Genomic DNA, 17703 nt, shown 5'->3' with positions numbered 1-17703 from the left:
TCATTCGAGACCTTTGAAATGCCTATGTCTCAGTCATATATTGCAGTTAGAGTCTTCTCAACTGGTGTTGATTTTAGAAGAGGAGAAAAAAATGAGCATAAAAGAGAAGAAGAATGAGGCAACACAAACTGACTGATGATGTGGTTTTCTCTTTCTCAGATTCAGAAGTATTGCCAAGTCTTACTTCAGAAAGGCAGATGGTGTTTTGCTGCTGTATGATGTTACATGTGAGAAAAGCTTTCTTAACATACGAGAATGGGTAGATATGATTGAGGTAAGAAATCATAATGGAGAAACAGAAAATTACACGAGGAAGTTTTAGGCCATCTTGGAAAATGCTGTCTCTCTTCTTTGTCAGAATGAACTTGATTAGGAACCATTGATCCAAGCCATCAGGAAGAATTGGATGCTACAGGCAGAACTGGCAGCATTCATCTCTTCCTCAGGATTTGGGCACATTTCCCTGAAGCCAAGGACACTAATGAAGGGAGCTTTGGGGAATAAAACTTCTAGGTTTTCTTATAGATAAAATCAGAATCCCATCATAAGCAAGTAAAAATCCAGGTAGCCTAGGAAGAAGCTATTACAAACAAGGAGATAGTGTGGTTGGTTGTGTAGTGTAGTTGGGGGCATGTGGGGGCATCCACGGGCATGGGAAGTACAGGTGAAACACCACCTGGATATGAGTGTGCGTCAAGTTTCAAATTGTATGGGAGCTCTCTTCTCTTCTCAACCTTATTCTGGTAGTGATTTGGGATCTTTAGATGTCTCAAGGTACTACCGAAATACCAGTTGATATTTTAAACATGGGCATAGCTTCTGTGCTTTCTGTGGTTAAATAAGATGATGTCTTTCACCTAAGGAACATTCCTGTCCTCTGGTTTCATGGTAAATAATTTTTAAAAGTAAATGATTTTGACCCCATTTAGCATGCTGCCAACAGTTACTAACATAACACTACAGTTCCAGCTATGGTTCAGCATGCTCTCTTGAAAAATAAACTTTTCAACTAAGTATATTAATACAACTTTTCAACTAAGTATATTACCTGTAATTTAAGAAGGCATTAAATTGCAGTAGTGGCTGAACAGAGGACTGGTTGCTGTCTGATCTCAATTTAGCTTCTGGCATTATTGTTCTCTTTCTAACTAAAGAAGTAGTGTGAGAAATGACTGATTGCAATTGGCAGTAAGACTTTGACAGTGATAAATAAATATGCACTCTGTTCTACCAACTTATCATGGCTTAAAGTGATTGTAAACACAGTGAAAGTGTGTTTACATTTATGTAACATTTTTACTTCACAAAATTTCCCATGTTATAGTCATCTCTAGCATCTGAGAAATGAAATAAGAAACATATTATCCTAAGTTTTTATGAGAAACTTGAGGCATAGAAAGCATAGGTAGCACTTGCTTAGAGTTATTTAGTGGTTAGGAATAGAATAGGGGCTCAAACCGAACCTCCTGATTGAACAGTGGTTGCTGTTTTGATAAAGCACCAGTGTGAACAGAAGATTACTTGAAGAAGCCTCTGATATCAAGAAGGAATCCCAAGGACTATAATTCCAGCGCTTTGGGTAGTCAAGGCAGGCAGATGGTTTGAGCCCAGGAGTTTGAGATCAGTCTGGGCAACATAGTGAGACCCCATCTGTACAAAAAATACAAAAATTACCCAGGCATGTTAGTATGGACCTCTAGTCCCAGCTGCTTGGGAGGCTGAGGTGGGAGGATCACCTGAGCCCTAGGAGGTCGAGGCTGAAGTAAGCCGTGATTGTGCTACTGCACTCCAGCCTGAGTGACAGAGCGAGACCCCCATCTCAAATAAAAAGGAATCCCAAGGTATAATTAGTGCATAGAGGAGCAGTGGCTACTCAAGTGAACAATTGGAGATCCCTGGGATGGAGCAATAAGTCCAGAGAATAACAGATAACCCTAACTCATCCATACTAGTGTTTAAAATCCACAGCAAAACTGTTTTATTGTTGACATTTTGGATTAGTCTTTATTTAAAATCTTTGGGTTATGCTCAAGAAAAGGTGGCACAAAAGGCAAGATCAGCCACAGTGAAATAACCCTTATGTAGAGTGGCCCACTGCCATAATTTGCAAAGCAACTTCACACGTTGTCATCTTTTCCGCCATTGGTATCACGTTTTCATATGGTCTGAAAAGGAAGAAAACTATAGAAGAGATGAATTCTTAAGTTTGTTATGGATGAAAAATTACATACTACTAATGGCATTTGACTTTCACCTTAGAAAAAGAATGAGCACAGTGAAGTTTCTCCATGGCTTACTGTTTCTAATTTGAGGAAATCCTACAGGGACAGTTTATATGGCCACTGTAAATATGGGCGGAAATGAATGGTGTGATCACTGGGGTAAGCCAGAGGATTGAGAAGCTGTAGACTGTCAGCGGTGAACAGACCCTCTGAATTAATAATTGATATACTTCAATGGAAAACTGCTGAGTTAAAAAATCTTGTAATAGAATTATGGATAAAGTAAAATTATAGCCATTTGTTTATCTGTCATGAATAGTTTATTGATCGAATATTTGGGTAAAAGCTGAATGGAGATACTTGAGATGTAATATCTCTTCCCAGTTTTAACACATTCAAAACTATTTTTTGAGTATCTGCCCGGTTCCTGTGTAGTAGTCTAGGTTCTCGGGATATATCTGTTAAGAAAACAGAGCCCTGTCCTTATGGAGCTTGTGTTCCAGTGGGGGAGACAGATGAAAAGCAGCAAACATAGATCAATAAATGAAATGATATGGTAGAAGGTGATAATGTTATAGAAACAAAACGAGAGCAGGTTAAAAGGCCTGACGATAAGGAAGTGGGCTGTGGTTTTCTTCAAGGTAGCCTCGCTGGGAAGGACATATTTAAGTCAAGACTTGAAGGAGGTGCCCTTTACCTCTGTGGCTTTGAGAAGTCATTTAGATGCCTGGATTCTTGGGCTTACTGAAATGAATATTTGACTAATAACTTTCAAGTGATGGCCCTTGCATCCTGAGATCATCAAAGAACACAATTAACGAGCGCATTAATGAGCGAAACAGCTAATTTTGGAGAGGGCCATTCATTCCCTTTCCTTTGATTTTATTACACTCTGGAGCCTTCAGTCCAAGGAAAGTTGCCTGAAGAGAAAGGAAGTCAATGATGATTTCATGTTGAGGCACGTTTTTTGATCCTGTATCAGGAATAGCCCCAAACCCAATGAGTATGCAGGTATCTTTAGTCACTGCAAAGAGTAATTTCCACATGTTTTCATCAGGGCTGCCACTTCTCCTATTTAGGAACCAGAAACTTGTGTTTCTGTGCTAGTCAGGTTGTCTTCTTGTATTCTCATCATAGCCTGCTGAGGTGGGATATGCCTTCATTCAGTCCTTCATTTTACAGACAAGGAGACTGGAGCGGAAAGCTGCAGAGACTTGCCTGACCTCACACAGCCAGTGGGTCCAGCTGGTGGAGGGCTGGGTCTCAGACTTGACTCTGCCACACTCATCTCACATTCTGTGAACTTCACTGTGACTGTGGGACCCTGTGACAATTGCATAGGCTGACATGGGAGGCTTATCTTAGAATCCATTACTTTGAAAGATTGGTACTTGACTCTTTCTTAGAAAAATGTTGACCTTCAGGACTTTTATATTTTGCTTTTGTTGTAAACCAGAGAGCAGTGAGTGTGGAACTTCCAAACTCCCTTTTTGTTTCATTATAGTTGAAAAATTACTGTGTGTTTTATAACTGTAATAATGAACTTGGCTTGTGATCACTATTGTTTAAAATAACAGTTGTAGAAAATTATGTGGGCAGCACAGCCAAATATGATTCTGTGGTCATGCCTTTTGAGTTTATATTGGCTTGTAGTGCTCTGTGTGCTGGAGATAAGAAATTAACAGATACGTGTTTCCTTTGCCATAAAACTGATTAATCCCAGTGCCTTTTAGTCTTTTCATTAACCTAAGGATGGGGCATTATATAGAGGCAAGGGTTATGGAGTTAGTTTGGACCCAGGCCCTGACCCTTATACCTTCTTATTTAACCTCTCTGAATTTCAGTTTTCTCTTCTGTGAATGGGAAAATGTATGGCTGTTTTTAGAGATACTTTGAGGTTTAAAGATATCCTCTATATAGGATTTGGCACTAAGGAGGCAAAGGGAAAATGGTAATTGCTGTTGCTGTTGTTCTGTGGTCATCGTAATGTGTCCAGTGTTTGATGTGTGCCCCATTTTTTTTTTCTTCCTGGTAGGATGCAGCCCATGAGACTGTTCCCATCATGCTGGTAGGAAACAAGGCTGACATTCGTGACACTGCTGCTACAGAGGGACAAAAATGTGTCCCAGGGCACTTTGGAGAGAAACTGGCCATGGTAAGAGTGAGGATGCCTCAGAATTGGAAGAGAACATGGGGTTTAATGGCTTTGAAGTCGGTGGCCTTTCACTTTTGTCTACCTTTGCTTGAGAGGTCCTTTGACAAACCTCCCCCGTCTGAGGCATCTGTCCTTAACACAGGCAAAACTGCCATGACTCCCACCTCTTTTATGCCAAGGATTAAGTCCCTTGGGAAAATAAAACAATCACATAATCATTTTCTCCCATTGAGTATCATTGACAGAAAGGAACCCAAATAATCCCATCATCTTCCTCCTCCCTCTCGCCTAGTTCCTAGAAACCTTCTCTAGTCCTGGAATCCAAGTAAAGGAAGAAAATAGTGTCCTATTTTGAAAAGATGGCATTGGTTTCAGAGGGTTATAATGCCAAAGGCAGAAGAAGGTACAGTGTCTCACCTGTGTGGAAGGGAATTGGATGACTTCTTTTCTTCTCTAAGATTTGTGTTTAGTTGATATAAAAAATCATTCCCATATACAAATGCGTATGCATTTTGGGGTATGCATTTGTATATAGAATAAACTCATTCCTATTCAGATTGTTGTCATGGGCAGTGTTTATTCTCCCATCAGTGTCATCTGTCATCATGTCAGAATGCTACCTGGCTCTGTTACGACCTGTCTTACCCATACAAGTAGTCAGATGCACTTTGGGTCAAATAAATTAATATTGCAGCAGTCTGATTTGATGTTGATAGTGTTGTCTGTCGTCAGCACCAGGAAAGGACTACTCTGTAGCATACGTATGTGAACTTCAAAAAGAAGTTTCAGTTTTAATATTTTAAGCTGGAATAATCGTTCTTGTTTTAAAATTTAGAACTGCAAACCAAATGTGATAAATGTCAAAACTAGGCAATGAAATGCAGAAGAGATTCACTCAACCCATATTTATTGGTATCCACCATGTAACAAACACTTCATTGTGTGCTGGGCCAAGAGCAGAGAACAAAGCAAACAGTCCTTGCCCTCGTATTGTTTACTGTCTGAGGGAGACAGATGTTAAACTCATGAAATCCACATGCTAGACACGGTCTCACACAGATACTTTGAAATCTAGTTATTCTTGGCTGCCTGCCAGCTTTATTCCCTCTCCATGATTTCGCAGAGTTCCCAAAGTTTGCTTCCTTATGCATCTCTTGACCTCCACAGTCCTGCATCCTCAAAGGCAGTCTCTGTTTCACCCCATATCATCCTGGATGTAGAAGTCAACACCAGCACTGATGGTTTCTACCAGAAATGCATTTACTTTATGGTGTTTGCAGATTTTCTGTGGATTTGTGGGCTTACGAGTAAAGGTCCCATTGTGGCATTTTTCCCCATTTCCTGGCTTTTCTCATTCTCCCTGTTCTAGAGCAAGTGTCACCTCCTTCCCTTGTCCCACACAGGACTGTTTAACCCACACCTAGGCCCACAACACTTAGTTCTCCTTTATTAAGAGAAAATGTCTCCAGCTAGTCAGACAGGCACACAAAAATAACTTGAGCAATTATAATTGTGGCAATTGCTGTGCATGAGGATCGCAGAGTGCTATGAAAGTTTATGATGGGAAGTCCTAATACAAACTTTTCAGGGTTAGGAATGACTGAATCTTAACTACAAGGAAGGATTACCTAAAAATCCCAAAAGTAGGTAGGTGGCAGACTGGTGGAGGGTGGAGGGAACCTAGGTGATGAGGAGAGTAGGTGCAAAGGTCCCAAGGTGGGAAGGCTTTGCGGACACTGGAGAATTAGAGGAAGGCCAGGGAAACTGCAGCTCTGTGAGTGAGGGGGGATGAGTGAGGTGGGAGGTGAAGCTCAGAGCTTGCCTGGGGCCATGTGAAGCTGGGCCTCATTGGCCATGGAAAAGCATTTTCACATTACCTAAAGACAAACAGGAGGCATTGAAAGGTTTGAAGCAGGAGAGTGACATGATATCATATGCACTGTGGCTGGGAGGTTGAATAATAGAGAACTAGAACGTGTCCATTGGTTTCAGCAAACGTGGAGGCTGCTGGATCCAGAAAGGAAAAGTTAGCGGGAAGGAGGGTGTGTTAGCTGCTGGCCAAAGGGAAACAGACTCTTGATGGACATTTAATTCCTGAGTGGTTACCTTGAACTCATTTTTATCTGTCTCGGAATATTTGGTAAAGAACATTTGGTAGCATGTGTTTTGACTGTTGGAAATAAAAACCTTAAAACATGAAATATTCTATTTTTTAAATGTAAAGTAAAAGTCCTCCAACTAGGAACTTTTCCTGGAGTAACTATGCTTAAACCATTTTCTTTGTAAGTACTGGAACTCTGAATTCAGTTTCTTAGCTATTAGTTACTCTTAGCATGCTCAGTAGGAACATATTTTTATTTTACTGATTTTAAAGGTAAAATTTCAGGAAACTCAATGAAGGGCTTCATTTAATTGTGTGTATTTCTTTTTTACAGACGTATGGGGCATTATTCTGTGAAACAAGTGCCAAAGATGGTTCTAACATAGTGGAAGCTGTTCTGCACCTTGCTCGGTAAAGTTTGGGAAAATGGATGTAGGATTGAATTTTCGCTTGTTGAATATGTCACATTTCTTGTCCATAATGTGCAGATAGAATATATGCGGGAAAACACTTTCTTATCTGTCAGTCATGGTGGGAGAAATAAATATGTGGATATTATAAAAACTGGCAACGTTGCTGTCAACACTGGCAAAATATCTTTACTACCAAACAGAAGAGGTGCATCTGAGGTGTCATTGACATTTCTGAAAAATGTCACCACAAAGCTAATAGTTGACGTGTATGAATCATTTCCAGGAAGCAGCTTTTATACATAAGGGACTATTATGAATACAACTGTCTATTATGATATTTTCCTGGGCAAAAGGGGAAAAAGAAACAAAGCAAATTGTATGTCATGCCAGTTAGAAACACTTTGTCAGAATTATTACCCAGGTAATTATTAAGCCAGGGCAATAGTGTTAATAATAAATAACATTTTAGATGTACAATAGAATGAAAATGGCATCATTACAGAACTTGGATATAAATGTATGTGTTTTAATCCTTGAAGTAATTCTTAGGAAATAACATTCTACGTTAGATTTTTCCCTCCTACCTGGTTTTCTGCTATAAATGAAAAGATTATTCTTTACTGGCCTAAAGGGATTAAATATCAAAAAAAGGAAAAAAATCAAAATGTGCATTACAAATTTCAGAGCAATCATCTTTAATTGCAGACAAAGTTAAAATACAACTTTAGGCATGTCATTCTTTTTCTGATTATTTGTAAGGTTTTATAAGAATCTTAATTTTAGTATGATAATTGGCCTTTTCTGCTAGTAAACATTGATAGTTAAAATACTTTGCAATATCTTTAATGCTGTTTTTCAATTAATGACTTAGGGCCGGGTGCAGTGGCCCACACCTGTAATTCCAGCAGATCCCATTGGTTTCAGCAACATGGAGGCTGCTGGATCCAGGAAGGAAAAGTTAGCAGGAAGGAGGATGTGTTAGTTGCTGGCCAAGAGGAAACAGATTCTTGATGGACATTAATTCCTGAGTGATTATTTTTATCATTTTTATGAGAGGCAAGGCAGGAGGATCACTTGAACCCAGGAGTTTGAAACTAGCCTGGGCAACATAGACCTTGTATCTATTTAAAAAAAGATATACACACACACACACATATGCACACATACATACACATGTATACATTAATGACTTGGCATTTGTAGTGCTTAATAAAATAGAGTTCTATTAATAGAATGTTTGGACTAGGGCCACAGGATAAACTGTTGCCCTCACTTAAGAGAATCAGGAAATGGACTTTGGGAGTCCTGCTTGGCATTAGTTTGTGGCAGGGTTGGCAGATGCCCTGTATTCAACACTCAAGAGTCTTTGAACATTTCCCTCTTTGACATCAGTCCAGGAGAGAGAGTCACCTCCCCCTACAACACTGGAAATCATTTTTCTTTAAAGCAAAAACAGTGCTAACCTTGAATGTGACCTAGCACATTTTTTCCTTTTGCATTAGGCTGTTTTGTGCATCTCTATAAAGGAATACCCGAGACTGCAATTTATAAAGAAAATAGGTTCAATTGGCTCATGGTTCTGCAGTCTTTACAGGAAACTTAGCACTGGCATCTGCTTGGCCTCTGGTGAGATCTCAGGGAGCGTTTACTCCTGGTGGAAGGTGAAGGGGAGCCAGCGTGTCACATGACGAGGGAGCAAGGAGAGGGGAGGGGCTACTCTCTTTTAAACAACCAGATCTCCTGTGAACTCAGAGCGAGAACTCACTCATCACCAAGGGATGGAGCTATGCCATTCATGAGAGAGCCACCCGCTTGATTCAATACCTCCCACGAGGCCCCACCTCTAACACCGAAGGTCAGATTTCCACATGAGATTTGGAGGGGACAAACATCCAAACCATTTCATCTTTTAAAAGAAAAAAAAAGTGAATATTTGAACACATATACATTCAACTAAATTAGATGGGTTTTTTTTTGTGTTTTTTTGTATGTTTGTTTGTTTTTGGCTGTGAATAGTAGGAGAATCATGGACTAATATCACATTTGTGCAAAAAGAGTCAGAGTAAAACTTTTATCTGTCGGGTTGAATAACAGATTCCACGCACTTATGGGTGCACAGGGAACACCAGCTATTTTGGCTCAACAAGCTACATTCAGTAAAGAGGGGGGAGTTCAGTAAAATGCAGAATTTGACTTCACGAAAGATCAAATAACTGTTGGATTGTCAGGTTTTTACTTTTCAAATGGTTGTGTTGGTGTTTCATTCATAAGTTGCTGGGAACAGCTGGATGGAAGTGATATAGTTGCTGGCACAGATGGCAGTGGGGAAGGATCTGCAGGTCTTTGGAGCATCCCTGGGATGCCTTAGCCTTGGTCAGCGGAACACTGCATTGCTGCTCCCACGCAGCAGTAACAGATGCAGCAGGTCAAGCCTTGCATGTGGTTACTAGCTGCTCCCCAGCATATTGGAGGATTATGGTGTCAGGAGGCTCAAAGTCCATTCTTAAATCTATTTCTAAATAGCTATGAGGTCTTGAACAAGTCCCTGTATTTCTTTTGGCAACTCTAATCTGTAAAATGAGGGAGGGGCCTAAAGGAAATGATCTCAAAGGTCCTTTCTAATTCTAAGAGCCTGTGACTCTGTATATGACAGTCTGTACTCCACTGAATATCTTAATCATTGTTTAATGCTCAGTTGTCTTATGGGGTCATATTAAAGTTAAATGGCTCCAAAGTGCCCCGGTGAAGAGTCGATTCTCTTTATTATGTCATAAAGATGGGAGAGGCTGTAAGTTTCCTGTGCCTTTCTCCCCATCTGCTCCTGTGTGGCATGTTGGGTCAGCCACGTGTTGGCCCTGCTTACAATGAAGCTTCGACACTAGCTTGTGTGTGTTTACTTAAAACACCTGGTTTGCAAAAGCATTTTGATAACTAGGTTATTTCAGCTGCATAATGGATAGGTTATAGTTATTTTAAAAAGCTTTAGACAAGTAAAGAAATAAGATAAGCTTCTTGCGAATCATTTATCATAGAGGTTTTTGTTTTATTGTTATTGCATTATGGCCTGGCTTTGGGCTTCTAGTGATGTTAGTGATGTGTTAAATATAAAAATTATAAATAAAGCAAACATATGAAGACCTTAATTGCTTTATACTTAGCCTTCAGATTGGCTTTTCAAAGTACTCAACCCTTAAATGGAAATGTTATAGTCTCCACAGGTAAAATTACCATTTGTTGAAGTTTTACAACCTTGGGAAATTTATGTATAATGCAAAACATATATGTTCTCAATTTAGATTTCATAGGGTGAGATCATATAATGTCATAAAACTAGGAGAAGGTATGGGTTTGCACTGTCTGAAACAATTTATTTTTAAAGGGAGGCCATAAATATTTGGTTAACAACCTGAACTACTCTGCATTTTCTTAGAAAATCTTTCAATCCCAGGAAGAGTTTCTCCTAGGAATGCAATTTCCATATAGTGCTGATAGGTCATCGTTCATAACCATTGTCCCATTAGTAAGTAAATTTTCCATCACCAGAACCACAGGCTTTAAACATTTTGCAGTAGATTCAAGTTCAAGAGGCATTTAATTATCAACTGCCTGAAATTGGAGAAAAACACAAAAAACTTAGGCTGATGTATCAGTTCAGCATCAGAGCTGAGCCCATTGGGTGTAAATCTGTCCATAAGACTGAGTCATTTAAACTGCAGTTGTTAAGCGTATGGTAGATTTTGGTGAGCCCTAATTTTCCCAGCCTTAAATCTGTTTTAGATGTTTGGAATTGTATCTTTATAATTTCCTTAAAGTGGAGCATGCCTGCATTTTTGGCTGAAGGCCAGATGAAAATGTGGGTATATACTTTCCCCCTTAATATTTGCTTTCAGGTTCAATAATGTCTGCATTATGGGCACTTAACATGTGCATAGCCCCATGCTATGTTCAATAGAGACATCAAGGGATTTAAAGACTGGCCTTGTAATTTAACATTACAGAAAAGAACATGACAATATATGACCAGGCAGCCATATGGTACGTAGCTGATAGAGGCCATTGGATCTACAAGAAGAGAGAGATGTGAATTGTTCAGTGAAGATGCTATGGTTATTGTACCCATTTTACAGAAGAGGAAATTGGAAATTAGAATACTTAATCTGCTTGCTCAGTGACACAGCTAGTAAGTGGCAATGTGAGGACTCTTCACCACCAACCTGGATCACTGGCTTGCTGCTTAAATGTTGGTAATCTCAGGGTCTCTGACTGTCCTCTCTTTCTTTTCACTCTCTGTCTGCCTAACGTCTTCCATCCACACAGCTTCTGGAACCATCTCTACCTGGTAACTTCCAGTTTTTGTGTTTTTAACCCCTCACGTCTTTTTAAAATTCCATAAGCATAGAGTGAACCCCCACCGGAAACGCCATAGCCATGGTGACTCTGCATATCCAAATCCTGGTGTGTTCATGTGGCTTTAAGCTTGTTCCTCAGTCTGTATTCCCTTTCTCTGGAATCTACCAAAATTATAATTAAACAATAGTCACCTGGAGTCAGTCTTGATTCCTTTTCTCTCTTGCTTCACCCCTTGCCTCCAGTGGCTTCTGAAGGTCATCTTTCAGTCTCTTTTGAATCCATGCATTTTTCTCGCTTTCTCCCTTTTTCTGCTTTGGTTCAGGCCTCAAAATTCCCTACCTGGGCTAGTGCAAGAATTTCTGCCTCAGAGTTTCTCCAATATCAGTTCATCCTCTACTGTGGAATCAGGTAATCTTTATAAATAAAGATCCAGTTAATATTTACTTTCTTGCGTTCCAACCCCACATTGGTGTCTTACTGACAACACAGAGTCCCAGCTCCTTAGCATGTGGCTGATAGCCCATCACAGCCTGATATGGTTTGGCTGTGTCCCCACCCAAATCTCAACTTGAATTGTATCTCTCAGAATTCCCATGTGTTGTGGGAAGGACCCCGGGGGAGGTAATTGAATCATGGGGGCTGATCTTTCCTCTGCTATTCTCGTGATAGTGAATAAGTCTCACGAGATCTGATGGGATTATCAGCGGTTTCCACTTTTGCTTCTCTCTCGTTTTTCTCTTGCTGCCACCATGTAAGAAGTGTCTTTTGCCTCCCCCCATGATTCTGAGGCCTCCCCAGCTATGTGGAACTCTAAGTCCAATTAAACCTCTTTTCGTTCCCACTTTTGGGTGTTTTTATCAGCAGCGTGAAAACGAACTAATACACAGCCTGACCTTTCTGGTTGAATTTCTATCTCTTTTTCCCAAATGAATGATAATCTGTAGACACAGCAAACTTCATCCAATCAGGCCAAGCTCTTATGCCTCTGCCTTTCTGCATGCCGTTCCCTGCATCTGGAATCTCCTTTTCTGTTCTTTCAAAAGGTCTCTCCAATGTCAAAAGTCTCTATGAAGCCCCATTTCCGTGAAGCCCACAACACATCTGTGGGCACAGAGTGCATCTGTGGTAGCTGCTGTCTCAGGACCATGAAATTATTTATTTAGACATCTGACTCTCCCTTAAAGCTCACTAGCTGAAGGTCCCAGAGCCTGGCATAAGTTGGGCATTTATTCAATGACAGAACGACCAAGATTTTGCATTTGGAAGTTGTGTTACTCTTCCGTTGTCCTTGTAACGAACTCCCACAGATGTAGAGGCTTAAATAATGCAAATTTATTATCTGACAATTTTGGAGGTCAGAAACCTGAAATGAGTCTTCCCGGGTGTTAGGGTTTGAATTGTGTCTCCTCTTTCTTCTCCTGAGTCTCTGTTGCCTCATCTGTGAGGTGAGGATAGTACTACTCACCTATCTCCTGTCGGGTGTGTGTGTTTGGGGTATATATCAAATATGAAAAACATGTATATTGCATTTACCAGCTGTCCTATAGCTAGAATCAGTTTATTTTTTTCCCTGCTGAGATGTCTTCTTTCCAATTCACAGTGCAGTGGATTTCGAAAGGTAGGATTTATCAGCACCTTCTGCAGCTAAGCTGGCCAGTTTGGTAGCCACTAGCCACTCACAATGTGGCTAATCCAGTTCAGATGTGCTGTATGCATTCAATATAGACTGGATTTTGAAGGCCTTCTACACATTATCTCATTAATAGTGTTTTTATTGACCACATGCCGAAATGACAATATTTTTGCTATACTGGGCTAAATAAAATATATTAATAAAATTAATTTTACCTATTTATTTTTACCTTTTAAAAATCTGGCTACTAAATAATTCAAACTGACATGTATGGATCCCATTGTATTTCTGTTGAGCAGTGTGGCTCTGCTGGAGACACACAGATTCCCACTAGTTTCAGTTAAGTGCTTCATCATAAACCATCCCAAAACTTGGTTGCCCAAAACAACAACCAATTTTTATTTCTCACAATTGGCAGAGGTGGCTGGATGTCAGCCGGAAAGTTTCTTGACTGCTTTTGCATGAGTATCTCCTATGTTTGCAGTCAGATGGCCACCGGGGCTGTGGCTCGGGCTGGATGTCAGCCACCAGGGTGCTTCTCGTGGCTTCACTCCACGTGGCATTTCAGTCCCCAGGGCCACTCTGGTGGCCTCTCTCCATTGAGGAACCCTGGACTCCTTGAACCCTGGACTTCAAAGGGGGTAGAGATTGCTGCAGCCCCGCATTATAAACACTTGGGTTTAGAAGCCACAGAATACCATTTCCTCCATATTCTATTGGTCAAAGCAGGTGGAGAACCAGCTCTGACCAAGAGGGTAGGGAATCAAACCTTCACCTCTTGATGGGAGAGGCATCAGGCACTGACAAGGAAGGGCAGAATTATTTGGGGCCATCTTAGGGAGGCACTCATCTCGCCGGCAGAAATAGCCGTTCAGCTTGTCTAAGGTGAGACTTCTGGTCTTCATATTTCACAAGCATCCCCAGTGGCTACACCTGGAAGGATACTTCCTTAGGGGGTTTTCATAAGATCTTGGAGAGTAAGACATTTTTTCGTGAGTCTTGCCTCTAGCAGTTAATACTGGAAGAAGCTTACGATGACAGAAAGGGATGGTGGTAAATCCATTGTTACCTCCATGATCATGTATAATTAAAGAATGGTTATAAAATCACCATTGCTTTTGTTAAGCTCAGCAACCATTACATGAAGCTGGAAACCTGGTTCCAGAGTGTTAAGGAGCAAGCTGTGTGTATCGCAGGTTCTGCAGCATCCTGAAACCTCAGGAGAGAGTGAGGGGAGAAGGGTGTGTGTGTGTGTGTGTGTGTGTGTGTGTGTGTGTGTGTGTGTGTGGCCTGGTACTCAGAAAACAGGTGCTGGAGCCAGCATGTGTGGTTTTAATCCCACTTCTGTAGTCATGTGACCTAAGGGAACTGTCTTAACCTCTTTTTGCCCTCATTTCCTCACATACAAAATGGGGCACAGCAAATTTATATGGTTCTTATGAAGATTAAGTCAAGACCTATAAAGCATTAAAACAATGTCTATAAGGCCATGCAGACACTCAGCATGGCTATTTTTATTTCTACAGAACCATCTGTGGCTTAGTTTTTATACCTCAGTAATCCTCTCTCTCTCTCTCTCTCTCTCTCTCTCTCTCTCTCTCTCTCTCTCTCTCTCTGTCTCTCTCTATCTCTCTCTCAGAGAAGTGAAAAAGAGAACTGACAAGGATGACAGCAGATCCATTACCAATCTAACCAGGACCAATTCCAAAAAGTCACCACAGATGAAGAATTGTTGCAATGGCTAAATCCCAAACATCCTTGGCCTGTGAAGTCTTCATTTCCAGAATACTGAATTTGTGTGACTTATTTGGCTCTTAACAGAGTGGCACATCCTACTGACACTGTCCTATGGAGAGTTACAGTGCAGGAAACCTGAACCCTGCTCTCAGGTCCCTCTGGAACTTTGGCTCTTCTTTGTTTTGTCTCAGTGAGTGATTTGGGCCCTCTGGCTAAATAGACTAGTCATGTCCTTACAGGTCTTAAAAGATAACATGTAAATGTTTTTAAAATGGTAAAAAAAAAAAAAAAAAAAAGAAAAGAAATCACATGCTCAGATCAAAGCTGTAGAGGAAACTGACATAATTAGATTCATGTGGTAGCTGAATTAGGTTACCCACAAAGTCAGCATTTAAATATTTGATACTAAAGTTCTAGTAAGAAGGGATTCTCATCCTAGATTTGCTGTTAACTGGCCTTGTGACCTTGGACATGTCACAAGCCCATGTCGGATCTGTTTCTTCATCTGTAAAATGTGCAGCTTGCCCTCAAAGGCCTTGCAGCCCTTGGCACCTCAGATTCTGTGGGAAGCAGTAGGACAGAGAGTGTGGTGGTCCACAGTTAATAATAGAACTATGGTTATTCCTGCTTTTTAATATTGGAGTATTGATTTTTCTCACTTCTGAAATAAGGACAGAATTTGATTAAAAAATGGAAACAAATATCTATTTTTTATGTATAAAGAAACATGTTTGAGACAAAAATAGTTGTATATAAAAGGATATTTCATAATCTCAGAATAGTTACAAAGCTCACTGCTTGAATTTGGTGTTAAAAATTCTAATGAAAACATGTAAAGCCACATACTACTGAAAGCACAATGCCCAGGAAAGTTGTCACTCTTCACTTAAGGGAGTGGTTGCCAGGGGCTGAGAAAGGGAGGATGGGGAGTGACTGCTAATAGGTATGTAGTTTCTTTGGGCGATGGTGAGAATGTTCTGGAATTGGAATAGTGGTGATAGTTGTATAACTGTTTGAATATACTAGGAACCACTGAATTGTATACTTTGAAAGGGTGAATTTTATGGTTGTGAATTATCTCACTAAAAAAAATGCTAGTACTTAGAGTGATGTAACATTTTGCAAAATTTTCACTTTCGTATCCCTGCTGATTTCAAACCTTCCCATGGTTTAGAAGCATAACCTGTAATGTAATGCAAGTCCCCTAACTCCCTGGTTGCTAACATTAACTTCCTTAAGTAATAATCAATGAAATAAATTCTATGCATGGTTATGAAATAATGTCCTTAAAAGAGGAATCACCATTAGGAAAGGTGAGTCAGGGTCCTTTGTTTAATGTGACTAGTGGCTCATCATCACCAGTGACCTGGTTGGGCCTACTCTCCTTCCAGAACCTGCATTGCTTCCCAGACCTCCCCACTGAGATGCCTCTAAGAGCCAAAGGAGTCAACACCTGAGCCTAGGGTGGGGCTACAACAAAAGATTCTAATTTACCTTGCTTCATCTAGGTCCAAGTAGCTTGCTGAAGGAACTTAAAAATAGCTGTTATTTATTGTATTATATAAGCTAAAAACATTTATTTTTGTTGAATCGAAACAATTCCACGTAGCAATCTTTTTTCTGTTCACGGTGTTTGTGATAGAACCTTAAATTCCGCAAGCATCAGTTTTTTGAAAAAATGGGAATTGACCGGATAGTTACAGGCAAAGATTATAAATAGCTACAACATCATTTAACTTTTATAAACATGCCTTCTCTCTATTGAAGACATCTGATATTTTTGCTGGAAAGTTGGATCTATCCTCAGTAACTCTGCCATGAATTCCTGTTTCCTGGTTCCAGAAAAAGAAAAGATTACATTTCTGATCATAAAGAATGTCTTGCATATGGGAAATTTTTCAAAATAAGGGGGGTATTATTTATGTGGCATGGCAAAACTTTTGCCATGGCTGTTTGTCTTAGTGGCATCTTTTGATGAGATTGGATCAGATATATGTAGATGCTGATATATGGACACATGTTTAGGTTTTGGTGCAGTTGCACAAAACTGTTAGTTTATATGTTACTGTGTTGCCTTTATTTATTCTCTCCAAAGTGTCTCTTTATATTTGTTTTACAATCTGTAAAAGAGTATACCATAATACAGAAGTATTTTCATAGTCTTTACCTCTGGATTGTCCTGTCAGTATACCCACGTTGATGAGATTACACCAGTGCCTTTGATGGTCAACCAATCATCTTTAAGTATTTGAGCCCTGATAAATATTTTGGTAACATAATCCAAATTAGAGACTTAGAGCTCTGGTTAGCAATCATGTTTAAAGAGAAGCTTCTTAAAGCTCTGTATGCTGCAGTGCTGGGAGATTCATGATTATTACCAACGTTTTGATTTCATGAAGGTGTTCTCAAATTTAAAGCACATTTTCAGTAAGAACAAAAATATTTAATGTTTTTATCTTAGACTTAACTTGATACATTTGCATATTACTATGGAAGTTATTCACCTTGTCCCTGTTTCTCTTTAAGATATTTTAAAATCATAGTTATACTACAGTCCTTTTTTAAATGTATCCTGATACATTGTAAAATATTTTAATTTCATTGTGGAAAATAATGTTGGATAAGGAGATATTTTTCACTGTTAACTTTTAGCCCATGCATTTTCATAATTTATTTTTTTCACTTGCTGCTTTATATGACATATGTGACATTTGATTATTTAATACTTGATGTCATCTGCATAAACCCAAGTTGCACAACCCTCCTGCTGAAGATAAAATTGAGGTTAAAGATAAAGATTTATTTTCATATTTGTACAGTGATCGGCTTCAGTGATGGTTTTTGTGGGCATTTATTGTGTGTGTGTAAGAAATTTCATATGTATATATTAAGTAGGCCTCTGAGTATTGGATAATTGTTTTGTGATTTTGATTTATATGGTTTACATTTTCATTGTGTGGGCCATATTTCATTTATGCTGTTTATTTCTCTTCAAACCTTAATAATTATACCATAAAGTGTAATTTTTATAGCAATGCAAATGTCTAAGGAACTACGAATATTTTCTACATTGTAAATTCAATAAAGCTTGC

General features: G+C 39.6%; 1 protein-coding gene across 2 annotated transcripts in view; it reads left to right on the top strand.

Moving 5' to 3' along the window:
* The window catches only part of RASEF (RAS and EF-hand domain containing), a 74483-nt gene extending 59567 nt beyond the window's left edge, over positions 1–14916 (top strand). For both annotated transcript variants that reach the window (XM_016961017.3, XM_520093.8), the window contains 4 exons: positions 160–274; positions 4258–4377; positions 6813–6889; positions 14514–14916. In XM_016961017.3, the coding sequence (XP_016816506.2) occupies positions 160–274; positions 4258–4377; positions 6813–6889; positions 14514–14619 (418 nt within the window). In that variant the 3' untranslated portion in view covers positions 14620–14916. The remainder of the gene's footprint in view (positions 1–159; positions 275–4257; positions 4378–6812; positions 6890–14513) is intronic.
* Positions 14917–17703: the final 2787 nt, after the last annotated feature.

Source organism: Pan troglodytes, chromosome 11 (genome assembly GCF_028858775.2).
Source record: "Pan troglodytes isolate AG18354 chromosome 11, NHGRI_mPanTro3-v2.0_pri, whole genome shotgun sequence".
In the NCBI taxonomy this organism is placed as follows: domain Eukaryota; kingdom Metazoa; phylum Chordata; class Mammalia; order Primates; family Hominidae; genus Pan; species Pan troglodytes.
Note: the sequence above shows the minus strand (reverse complement) of the source record. Positions and strands in the feature narration are given on the sequence as shown.